The 13,651-nt window shown below is 35.3% G+C and overlaps 1 protein-coding gene across 1 annotated transcript in view; it reads right to left on the reverse strand.

Moving 5' to 3' along the window:
* Positions 1 to 4,399: 4,399 nt before the first annotated feature.
* The window catches only part of SNCAIP (synuclein alpha interacting protein), a 52,979-nt gene continuing 43,727 nt past the window's right edge, over positions 4,400 to 13,651 (reverse strand). Inside the window, exons 10-11 of the mRNA XM_032212674.1 lie at positions 11,769 to 11,839; positions 4,400 to 4,959 (exon numbers count right to left, since the gene is read on the reverse strand). Of these exons, the coding sequence (XP_032068565.1) occupies positions 4,875 to 4,959; positions 11,769 to 11,839 (156 nt within the window). The 3' untranslated portion in view covers positions 4,400 to 4,874. The remainder of the gene's footprint in view (positions 4,960 to 11,768; positions 11,840 to 13,651) is intronic.

Raw genomic sequence — 13,651 nt, forward strand, 5'->3', positions numbered from 1 at the left:
CAATGTGAGATCTTTTTGCTGCCCTAATAATGCTCCCAAAAAAGAACTTATATGAATTCTAATGTGGGAGAATAAGTTAAAAAAGTAAAATCAGGGATGGGAATACCACAGAAATTCTGGTATCCTTACCAGAGAGATGGTGGGTAGCAGCTCAGAATAGTACTGAGTATTCCATTCTGAGCATTCTTTCTCATCTGTCCCAGAACAAAATGTATGCAGCTCACCCCTTGCTTTCGCACTGTACACAAAATACAACAAGTCATTCCATTACACAGAAGGAAATACAGACCCTTCCTATAGCTGCTACTATTTGTTCAGCTGAACTTCAAAAACATTGCAACAACAAAACAAACCTAGCTAGATTATTAGGAGAAAGCTGTAAATGGAGAAAGAAAGGAGAAAACCTTATATTAAACAATCAAAACAAAACAAAAATAAAGGAAGGAAAAAAAATAAGAAGGAAAAAATAAAATGACAAGAAAAATACCAGAAAAAACTGCATTAAAACAATAATGGCCATACTGATAAAATGATTAAAATACATCTAAGATTAGTGTTATTAATGTTATAAGTATTGATATTTAAAGAGAAGAAGCCATTTCAATCTATTCCTTGTTAAAGAACCAAGTTTTTAGCATTTCAGAAACTAATTAAAGGTTATGATGATAACCTGCTGACGATGTTACCTAGTCAGGAAACGAAACATCTCAGAAACTGAATTGAAACAAGCTTGGAAAGCAAACCACAGCCAAAAACTAATTAGAGGCCACTGATTCTGACACTGCCATTTCTGGGCTGCAGTTCATTCCATTGTCTGCACTATCAGGCACAAAACTTCATTAAAATACACCCTTGCAATGCTACAAGACACTGTATTGAATAATGTAATACTTTTCCTAGTTCCCCTAATGGGCACTTCGTATTGATGCTACATCATCCAAAGAATATGCAAAGAATATGAGGACCACGTCAGTGGATCACTAGTTAAATATGCTTTGAAACAGGCAGGGATATGAATATAGCAGCTCCTTAGACTAAAACCATCTTTACCCAGGATTTTGCAGCAGCTGCTGAGCTTAGCCACACACTCCTGCAGAAGGAGCTCTCTAGCTTATATAGTTGTAGAAAGGTGTTACATTCATTCACACTACTGCACTCCCCAAAGATGGATGACTGTAATAAGCATCCTTTCTGTGTGGCTGCTTAACCAGTTTCAAATTCACTGTATTGCACTATTCTCTAACACACATTGATCTGCCTTGCACACAATAACATCATAAGAAACTCTGGAAAATGCTAGATTGAGATCAAGGCACACTACACCCACAGCATTCTCTTTGTGTATCAGACTAGTCCCTTGGTCATAAATAGAGACAAGTTTGGTCTGACATGACTTCTTCATTTCCAATCTTTTGGCTGCTGAGCATTTCTCTGTGTGTTTTCAACGATTATAGTGGGTGATTCTGAATGTTTCTGCCACTTTTAACATCTTGGTTGGTACATCATCTGGCCCAGGAAATTCATTTGAACTAATAATTGGGGGGGCGGAATTTATGTACTTTTATCAATCTTGAAACATGCTCCTTCTTTTTCCAATCCTTTAAGACAATGTTTTTCAACCTTTTTTGTGCAAAGGCACACTTTTTTCATGAAAAAAAATCACGAGGCATACCACCATTAGAAAATGTTAAAAAATTTTAACTCTGTGCCTATATTGACTATATATAAAGTAATTTTCCCACGGCACACCTTACACTATGTCACGGCACACTAGTGTGCCGCGGCACAGTGGTTGAAAAACACTGCTTTAAGAGACTATGCAGAGATGAAAGGCACAAGTAATGTGTTAAGAAGTTCTGTCTTCATCCTATTACTTCAGATTACTACCCAAAAACAGAGAAGCCTATTCAACTTTTCTTTAAGTGCCAATGTTTCTCCTGAGTCTCTTACTACATTTGGGGTACTTTCCAGCCTCTCCTCTCTGAGGTTCAGCCTAAAGTACATTTCTACAAGCCTGAGCTACCAGTTTGTATTCCTTTGTTATGAAGGCGTTTTTATATACGGTACCTCCCTTTTGCTTTTCAGCTTGACAGTGAACTGACTGTTTATAGCTCTTTTAAAGCTTTTCCCATTTTTCTTCATGTTAGGATTATTTACATGCAGGCTTTCAGCAATTTGTTTTTCATGCTCATCCAATCTTCTTGTTTATCTTTCAGGATTTTGACCCATGGTGCAATGCTAGTCTTTGATCTCGATGTATTAAACCTTCCTCAAATTCAATACATGTTCTAAACTTTTCCTGCCCCAGTTATTCTAAACCTCAGCATGACATGGTTGCTTTCCCCCATGGAGCCTGACAATTGCACTCCACAGATCAATTCCTCTGTTGGTCAGAGTTAGCTCCTGAAGAGCTGACCCCTTTCTGTTCTGTTTTTTGTACTTCAAAAAATCTTTGTTATTAATTGAAAAGAAAAAAACGAACAAAGAAATAATACAAGAAACAAAAACACACGGAACAAATACTCACAGAAACACATACTTACATAATTGTTCTACAATAAATATTTCAAAGAATAAAAATCACAATTTATTACAATTTTCCATAGCTAATCTATTTTGATAATATATTGATTCATATGTTGCTGGTAATATCAGCTCTATAGTCTATTGGAAGTCCTAAATTTATATTCCCAATGCTGAACAATGCTTTTAGCTGTTAAGTAGGGTAACCACATAGATTTTCTTTGTTCAGATGTCAACTTGTGATGGGATAGGAATGAACTTCAAAAGAATGTAGACTTCTGAAAATATTGAATTTCAAAACTGAACTTTCCTGAATGGAACAATTCTTGGGACTCTGTCGAAACATGTGTTTAAATAAAGCATTAATTTCATTGCAGTTCCAACAATATAACTATTTCTATATGCAGTGAAGTCCAATAAATATGAAATATTTGGTGTTGAAAAAGATGTAATCTTAGTTCTATTGAAGTTTTTGGTATTTTTCCAACATTTTAATAATTGTGAAAAAATATGGAAAAACAAAGTGAAGGGAAAAATACATTTACATACTTTAAAAGATTTCTCAAAATGATTTTAGAAAAGTCAAAACAAACTCAGTGCATGTGGATCAGTCCAACTAGTCTTTCATGCCACTTAAAGCAAGCCAGGATTAGATAGTATATCAGTAAGGGTGCCTAACAATATAACCAGTTAGAAAATCACAATTTAATGCCATGCCTGGATGCAATCAATCATTGAGTTTTGTCAAAAAAAAATTTGGGTTGAATATGTTACAGTATGTGAATAACCCATTATACTTATAGAAACTATAACAATTTATGGCTTAGTCTAGTAATTTAGCCAGATGTCATTTAGAAAATAAACCACAATTTGATGTACCCATGGCTTACAATATGTGACCTGAGTTAATTATTTAATCAAACTCAGTTTATGTTGAATGACACTATCATTTTTCCTAGCCTTGTGCAAAATTCTCAGACATTGAATATGACAGAGTAACTGCAAGAACTAGAAATGACTATGATATCACTTGAACTTTCAGTAGTAAAATAATGCAAATGTTTTAAGTAAGTTTTAAGATGACCAATTTGGAGTATATATATGGCATTAGGCTAAACATTGTGGGACTATGAGTTCTAGTCTTGCCTTAGGTACAAGGCCAACTGGCAGTCTGACTAGTCATTGTCTCTCAGCTCTATGACAATGACAAATCACTTCTGAAAAACCTTGCCCAAAAAATTGAAGTCTTGTCCAGGCAGTTGCCAGGAGATAAGACTGAACTGAAAGAATACACAAAAGCCTTCCTATATAGATTATTTCTTTTAGACTGAATTACTTGCTTATAAAATCCATCCAAAGTTGTATTTAGAGATTATAATGCAACATCAAGCTTAACTCCTTGTTAATACAGCCTGCCTTGCTGTATTAATGTTTTAGGTAGGTGCTGCATGAACAATGGAACACAAGTTCACTTGACTTTGGGACAGAAGGTGTATCTACTCAAATAGATTCAATGTTGTTGTACTTGAGCTGTTATCTCACTTTATGGACTCTATATCTACTTTTCAATGAGCTGTCTGAATACTAGTGGAACAAATCCTCATTCTAATTTATATAGTTTTTTGATGATGGTAAAGATGATGATGATCAGAGGCCAAAACTGCATCAAACAAAATGATGATCAGAGGTCAAAACATTAGCATCCCTATAAAAATGATTTAATATAAAAACATCCTAACCATAGTTTAACTATGATTATTTAAATAAAAAACACAAAGTGTTTAAAATGAATTAGATCACAAAGATAATTAAAAGAAATGAAGCAGAACACACATTTGATCATGTATGCACTTTGTTTTGGTTAATACTGGTTTATTTTCTTTTATACAAACATTCAGAAAGAGTGACAAAATATAGGGACCAAAAGGAGGGAGGGAACCATTGCCCTTGGCTCAGCGTCAATCTGTACTTAGAGCCTTTCTTTTGTCTTCTTCCTTTTTTTAAACAGTCACAAGTAGGTTTTGAAAAAGAGATACAGACACGTTACATTATACCCATGCAACAGAGAATGTAAAAAATGGAGGTCAGATGATTATTTGGAAGGATCCTTGCATCACTGGGTTTCCAATCATGGCTTTTTTCATCCCTGCCTTAAACAGAACACTTTACAAAAAGTGACATAGACACATACATGATTAATTTTTGTATATTGTCTAATGGCTACAAATTTAAGGCATCCTAAAAGTTTGTTATTTTGCTGGTGAAATTAGTATCTCATATGGGTGAGTTCCAAGAGGGAAGATTTCAGGCCATGTTTGGAGGAAGACTATGAGATCCAATGAAATGTTAAGTCAAAGGAACAATTCTTGAAGCTCTGGTTCTTCAAAACAGTTTTTGCTGTAAAAACTCTGAGGTTTTTCATTGTAGCTGTTATGCCTAGCGAGAAAAAAAGAGAAACATTTATGATCAAATAACCTGTAGTTAATCATAATCCAAAAGTAGCATTAGTCTTAGATTGGCACAGACATTTGGTAGACTATCAAATATGTAGATAAATTTTAATCTTATAGCTAGTAAATACCACAGAGATTATTTGTATTCCAATCTCCATCCATCCTGCTGTCAGAGACAATTACAGCATACCGTATGTGAATTCACTTGGACTATGGCAATTACCTTGTGGGAAAATCCAACTTTTATAAAAATTGATTTATTTCCACCAAAGCAATCTGGAATAAATATCTACAATTGGGAAATGAGAAATGATTTTAAATTCCAGTAAATCCCCCCTTCCACATACACATCATAATATGCAGAATGATAAACTATGTGGAGTTAACAGATCTTTCAATGCTGAACTAAATTTGAATATGAGAGGTTCTTCTATTATGCATGTGGATATTAAAAAGTATGCAAATAATAAGCAGAATTTTTCATAATAATTTTATTCTGCCTAAGTAGACACTAATTGTAAAATATGCTGTTTATCCCCCAATGCATAGATCATTAAGATTATATTATTCAAATACAATCATAGTATTAAAAAACTGTATACTATACATATATTTGCAAAAATGGTTTTGCACTGTATAAATAGCTGTTAATTAAGAATTGAATTTGCATTTATAGAGAAACTATGGGGAATATGTAAGTAAAGAAAATTAAAACCTCTTCCATGATATATTTCAGAAATATTCAGTAACTTTACACAGTGCTCTGTACTTCTATGGTTTGCAATTTGGACAGAAAACTAGCTAGGTCAACTGTTTCACAGTAGGCAACTTTCAACACATGCTCCCTTCCTCATTGATAATAGAAAGAACAATCTTAAATAATAGCACCATCATAAAATCTGTAATGAACTTGTCACTTTCCATTTCGCTCTCCATATTTTCTAATTAAATATGAATACATTGGTGTGACAAAAAGTTGCCACTAGCAGCTTGCTGTTTTTTTTAAATAATAGCACTGCTAACTGCACCATGCATTAGTAGGACAGACAACTGAATTTCACCTCTGAAACTTGTATATAGCATTTTCTTTGTTCTCAAAACCCAATCTAAACAATGCTTGTCAATTATCTCAATTAACTTTCCTTTTAACTGATTGCCTGATTATGTGGTCAGTTACTATTGTCTATAGCAGGGGACCACAACCCTGCTAGAGTTGTCCAGCTGCTATAGTTGTGAAGTTGCTAAAGCTGCTAAAGCTGCTAAGGTTGAACACCCCTAGTCTATAGTTTGATGTGGTGGTTAAGGTGCTGGATTAGAAATTGGAAGCACGTGTGTGCTTGTCATCCCTTAGACACAGAAACCATTGCTCAATTGTTTTCTCTTAGCCCAACTGACTTTGCAAGATTTCTGTTCTGAGGAAAATAGAAAGAAACATTATGCAAACCTTCCTTGAATTGTACAAAAATAAGATAAACAATAAATAAAAAGAAATAATACAATGCTGTTTGATTCACTGCAATTTTGTAAATATTGTAGTCACTACTGTTCAAATGAAGTTCATAAAGTCTTTCTGTTCAGTTTTTAGCCTCCATACAATTGCATCAAATTTATAAATGATTAGGTACAAAAGGCCCCAGGTAGCTTCAGGTTTTCGGGTATGAAGATAATTTCCAAATGAAAACAAAGTATTAATAAATGAAATATCCCTATCATTTCTACAGAAATATGCCTAGGATGACATGCAATATAGACGTTCCCTGATGGCTATGCTGCTATTTTATGGGAGTAATGCAAGAAATCCAACATAGTAACACATCAGTTCTTGGGATAAATAAAAGCTGTGGTGAGGATTTTGGTGTGTGTGTGTGTGAGATCCATCACACAGAAACCATGGTTTAATCTTTTTATTCCATGTTCTGTGATTTTGATGGCATTTTTAAAGAAGAAGTTGTGGGTTATTTGTTTAAAACCTTATAGCTATTGTAAGTTTTGGGTGCATACATAGACATGCATAATGTATAACCCCTCCTTGCAAATATGATAAATAGCATAATTGAAGCTAAAACCCATTGCAATCATTTTTAACTGACAACTTTGAAGGCTCACACTTTCAGCCCAGTCCATTCCATTGTTGAAAAAATGTTTATGAAAAAATGTTGTATTCTAGGGTAGGTCATCTTGTTCTTTCTATTTCAATACATCGGGACTAATTCCAAGATTTTTACAGTCCTTTCTGGAATTTCATGCAAGCAAAGTATGTGTTTTAACAATGAACAATACAACTTAAAAGCTTATTAGATAAACTATGGTTTTTTGTGTGCCGATTATATATAAAGTGTTTTGTACATAGACCCCAAATTGGAAATTTAACCCAGAAATGCTTGAGTTGGATATAGCAAATCTGTTGTTTTGTCTTGTTTCTTACTACATTTTCAAATAGTAGGTTACTCAAGTAACTGACCAAGAAAAACATTTCATACTCAGCATGATTGCTTGTTCTATATTTAAAACAATTGTGTATTTTCTAAGCTAATCTTCACAATGATCTAAACTTGTCCAGTTAAGAAGGCATCCTTGCTCAAATGTTTTCTATCTCACAAATATTTTGTTTGCTGTAATTCCAAGCCACACCATAGACACACATATTACATTTGGGATAATGCTTGCAAGCACTTTTGGGATGGTAATATTAACTAAGAAAACCCTCTTTTTTGTGGTCCTGCTTATATTGATTGCATACAAAAGACCAAAAATAAAATTTTCTTCACACTTTTTTCTCCTTAAGATTTACCCTATTTTTAGGATAAGCCATTATTGGTAGTTATGAAACTGAGAGATGAATTAACACAACCTATGAATTTTATTTTGTTCACAGGATGTTCTACCGCAAAAGCAGTGGTGATACTATTTTTACCAACTCTCCCACTGCCAACTACCATGAGGTTCTGGAAAGTATCACATTCTTAGGAGCACTTTTTGAAGTGTTTGAAGTCCCATACTATACTTTAGAAAACTATTTTCCTCTTTTTCTCCTGGAAGAACTTTCACTGGATCCAAATGCTTTCTGCAAACAGAAGCTACATTTCATTTATAGAATAGCAAGTTTCAGATTTAAGCCAATGTATAGTCAGTGTTTCTCATCAAATTATAAGCAATCATTTGTGAAAATTCTGACCTAACTTGGTTCTTATGGCTCACATTAAATTCTAAAGAGATGGGAACAAGCTGCTCTCAGATGAAGTGAAAAATGAAAAAGTTGTTTCATATATTGGGAAAAGCAGAGACAGTCTTATCCTCTACTCTGCATATATACTGTATTTTTCAGAGTATAAGATGCACCAGAGTATAAGACACACCAAGGTTTTGAAGAGGCAAATTAAAAAAAAGTTTTTGCACTTTGCACACCTCCAAAAATGGCCTGTTTTTCGCAAATATGGGCCTGATTTTTTTTAAAGGGCATGAATAGCTTTTATGAAGCTTATAGAGTGCTCCTGGGAGGGTGGGCCACCCCAAAATTCAGCAAACAATGGTCCATTTTCTGTCAAAAAAAAGAGCATGCATAGCCTTTAGGAGGCTTATAGAGTGCTCCTGGGTGCTGGAGGGGGGGGGGCAAAATTGAGCAGAAAACAGTCCATTTTTTGCTCATTTCTGCCCTCCCCAGCCCCGAAGGAGCACTCTGCAAGGCTCCTAAAGGCTATGCATGGCCATTTTGTTGAAGGAGGTGGGGTTTCGGGAGGCAAAATATGCTGTATTCAATGTATAAGATGCACCCAGATTTTCAGCCTCTTTTTTGAGGTGAAAAGGTATGTCTTATACTCCAAAAAATACGGTAATCTGTTTAATTACACCTTTAAAGGCAGTGGTGGGATCCTGCTGGTTTAACAATCAGTTCGGTGATCATGTGCTTTGCTCCATGCACAGTTTTAAGAATACTTACCTTTCGCATTACTGCTGGGGAGTAACACAGCTGAGGTGTGGCAATCCATTTTGCCGTGCAAATCAGCTGAGGAGATATAGGTCAGTATAGCACAGGGGCAGGCAGCCTAGCCCACCAGATTGTTGGAGTGAACCGGTTCACTCCCAGCTGATCATCGGAGCTACGACTTTGTCCTAACTGGCCCTAACTGGTAGAATCCCACCAATGTTTAATGATGTATATTAAAAGATTGCTACTGTCTTCAATGGAAGTGGTGGTGAAGTAATGCAAAAATAACAGCTTCTGTAAAGATGCTATAGTTCACAGCAGCATTTATTTAAGCACAAAGTTAATATCGTGCCCGCTACAAATTGTAGCCATGTGTAGCCTTCCTTCTTTCCTACAAGTAATTCATACCAAGTTTGCTTGCTGATAATAATGTGTTCAGATTACTAATGGATATTGGTAATCTGAGCACAAATATCTAACGAAAAAAGGAGTATTCATTTCTAAAAATGACTAACTTTGAGGGCAACAAAATTGTAGATTCATTATGATTCATTATGCAGTAAGTACAAAGGTAATAAAAGTAATATAATAGCTTTCATGAGAAATGTAATTAAAATACTCATCACAGATAAAACATGATAGGTAGGTAAATAGATATAGGTATCTATCCATCCATCCATCCATCCATCCATCCATCCATCCATCCATCCATCCATCAATCATCTATCTACCCTAAAGTTGCATATAATTTTTTTTCTCTAAAAAAGGCAGATAGGATGTATGGAATTTAAAAAGCTATAATGCATTTCATAAATAAAGACATCTACCTCCAAATCTGTTACTAAAATTATTTAACTTTTAATGTTATTGCCATTCTTGTTTTACCATTGCCAACTTCTTTGTTACATTGGGTGATAAGCTGCTAAAATAACCGAGTTCCAAGAATATGAGCAACTATAAAATTGGTGCTGCATTGAACCTTATGGACAACTTTATAGCTCACATCTTTTCCAAACGAGTGGCCAGTAAAAAATGAAATTTTGAGTTCGATCCAGACCTGTAGTAAGTGGAATTTTAAAATGTAAGAGGAAGGGGGTTGTGGGAGCCTTTTTGGTGATTTTATGGTAGCCTTAAAAAACTACTCCAAAAGATCTCTGGGGGAACATACCATATTTTTTGGACTATAAGACACACCAGTGTATAAGATGCACCAAGATTTCGAAGTGGTAAGTAAGAAAAAAAGTTTTTGCCTTCCTTCAGCTCCCTGCAGCACTCTGCAAGAAATGCCCCCGTTTCTGCCTTGCCCCAACCCTGCTGAAGCTTACAGAGGGCTGCTGGGGGCTGAGGAAAGGCAAAAAAGCCTCTGTTTTTGTGAAAAATGACCCATTTTCACCCATTTTTCACAAAATGGGGGCATTTTTGCCTTGCCCAAGCCTTGCTGAAGCCTGCAGAGGGTTGCTGGGGACTGAGGGAAGGCAAAAAAGCCCTCTTTTTGCAAAAAAGGGACAGTTTTTCAAAAAAATGGGATGCAGGGGGCGGGGCTTTGGGAGGCCAAAATGGCTGTATTTGGTATATAAAATGCACCAACATTTCCAAGCTCTTTTAGGGGGGGAAGGAACATCTTATACTCTGAAAAATATGGTAGTTCTTGGAATAGAGGTAGGCATCTTGAAAAGGATGCCAATATATACACTCTGGCAGTACAGTCATCTAAATTTTCATCCTGGTACAATTCCTACAAAAACATATGTGCTTTTTTCTGCCCTTGGGGTACCAGTCAAGCAGAGATCATTCTCATCATCTCCTCCCCTGTCCCATTGATGATAAAATCAGGGTCAAATTAATGGTGGTAGAGGAACTCAAGGGCTCCGTCTTTGAACATCCAAATTCTTGCAGATATTTTTAACTAATAGTGGTTAAGTTGCTTGTTTTATTTTGTTGGCATTTAAAAATATGAAGGCATTTTTAAAGTTCCTAACTGTAGTCCTGGTTTTATTTTGAACTTATTTTCTTATATCTAGCATTCTTTTTATCATTTTTCTTATTTTGTCTTCTTGTATTGTACGCTATGCTACATTGTTATGACTTGTGATTACAGCAATAAGCCTATTTATATAGTTACTACTCTGGAGAATTGAGAAACTTTCCAAAACCATGTGAGAGGAAGGGCTGATGGCTGCAAGGAGAAAAGATATTTGGCAAAAATTGTTTACCAGCAGAAAACGTTTCTTTGATTCTCTCTCCAAACAGAAGTAGTATTTCATTCATTCATTCGTTCATTCACAGAAATGCAAGTCTGGTTCCAACCAAATATATTTACATTTATGAAAAGAGAAAAACACTTTAATTTTGGCCTACTTAACATTATTTTTGCATTAGAAAATCAGAGTTCAAAGACAAGTTAGAAAGACATGAGCCAATAGAGCATGAGGCACACTTTCTCTGAATATAAGTGGAATGACTTGGCCTATGCATAAGAGGAAATTTAATTTCCATCCTCATCTGCTGTTTGACTTCTATTCAAGAGGCTACACAATGCCAAACTGAACTAAAGGGCATTTTTGAATTTATGAGTACTAGTGTTTTTTATGCACATTGTGCTATGGAACCATTAAGCTAGTTCAGCTATGAATACTAGCAATGGTTTTTAAGAGTTTATGATATATTTTTATCAGACCAATTTCGTTGTATTTAAGTACAATGACAATAAAGATTATACTTATACTTATCAGATCAAAATTTTCTTTTCTTTTACAGTTATCATTAATTGTTGCAGTAGTTCAAGTTGTGAACAGTTATAAGTTGTAGATGCAATGAGAAAATAATAAAAAGCAATAAAAATGTTTTCAGTCTACATCAGGACATACCATGCATTGTTATCGAGGTGGTCTTCAATCTGCATGCGAGTGGAAAAACTGATGTAGCTGGAACAAAGAGCCTAAGGAAGGGCAATGCATTTGTCAGTTGAAGGGCCATGCAGCAAGCTTCTCACATGCACAATATACAGACAGCTATTAAAAAGGTAAGCCTATCAACAAATGGCCTGAACATCTATATTATAATTTGGCATTGAAATAGGCATGCAGCTAGAGAGCCAGTTTGGTGTGGTGGTTAAGGCATCAGGCTAGGGAGCAGGAGATGGTGAGTTCCAGTCCCATCTTGGCTACAAAGTTAGCTGGGTGATTTTGGACTAGTCAATTTCTCTCAGCTCTAGGAAGGAGGTAATGGAAAAAAAACTTGCCAAGAAAACAGCAGGGACTTGTCCAGGTTGTTCCCCAAGAATTGGACATAATTGAATGGAAGAAAGAAAAAAAAGCATGCAGAATCTTCAGAGTCGTAGATGGAAGGGAGAGCTGTATCTATTGCACCTTAGATCAGGATGTCCTTTGGCACACACTTTCTTTATATCAATATAATATAATTATCAATATAATTCTTGCTTTTTCTTGGAATGGGACTGTAAAATGTGATCCACTCAGTTATTTTATCAAAGCTGCCTCCCAAATCTCCTGATCAGGAGTATGCAGCTTCTGTTGGGTCAAATATTATTTGATCTGCATGCCAATGGATGGAGCTAATACCTCAAATGGACATGAGATTTTTGGAACATTGCTGTTTTAAATGGAGAAAAGGGTGCCTTAGGCACCAACCATTTTCCTACTTAAAATCAACCCTCTCTTCCACCTACCCCCCCCCCCAATATATAGACTGAACAGTTTTCTTTTTTCCTATCATTTTCAGTGGATTGGGATTTGGGATCTGGGAAAGAATGCTGGCAAAATGAATCTACCCTATAGTATTGGCACCTCTGTCAGCACCTTAGACAAAACTTTTTTTTATACCACTATTTTCTTTCTTCTATAACTTTCATCTCTGTGGCAGAATTTTATTTGGAAGTGTTTCCCCTTTCTTTGGATCTCTAGAAGCAAATTATGTGCTCCACAAATCCCATAATCTGAGTGTTTTCTCTGGTAGTCATCATTCTTATAAATAAAGGTTGAAATTTAGCTTCCTAATTCTGATCCTTTTGCTTCACTTCTGGTGCAGCATTACCCAATGCTTTATAACTACCCTATTCTTGTCCATCACCTATCTCTTTGTAAGCATTTCAGTTGCTTTACGCTCATACATAATGTTCAACATAAGTAAACTCTTTTAAATAATTCTATACAATAGCTAGTAATGTCTTCAAGTAAGTCAGTGTGCTTCATAACTGGGATATGTTTTTTTTTGCTCCCCTAGCATAAATGCTGAAATAGAAAGGTTTGCACTTGTATAGAACAGAAAATCATTCAAAGCTGGAACATGTCAGTCCATATGAATGTTTTAACACATTATAATAGCTGCCAAGCACAGCATTTAGGTAAGGGAAACAGAATGTAACACCATGCTTGGCTCCCCTGGTGCTTTATGTATTTATAGTTTAGATTTTTTTTTCACATGGCTGTATTCCTATTTCTGGTTTTAACAGCATTGCATGGATATGCCTCCCTAATAATATTTCTATAATGCATTCCAAATAAAATATTTATTCCTCTTATCCAAGCATCTCTCTCCCTCTGCATATAAGAAATATAGAATATTTTATCTTTTGCTGAGAGGTTTGGATTTTAAGAACCATCTACATAAAAACTATTCGTAGTCTGAATTCATACCAAAGCAAAATGATGAGATATTCCTTTCATCTCTGACCTATATATAAAACAAAACACTCTGATATTTCTTCTGTGCACTAGAGAATGCAAGCTGG

This window comes from Thamnophis elegans, chromosome 3, assembly GCF_009769535.1.
Source record: "Thamnophis elegans isolate rThaEle1 chromosome 3, rThaEle1.pri, whole genome shotgun sequence".
Taxonomy (NCBI): domain Eukaryota; kingdom Metazoa; phylum Chordata; class Lepidosauria; order Squamata; family Colubridae; genus Thamnophis; species Thamnophis elegans.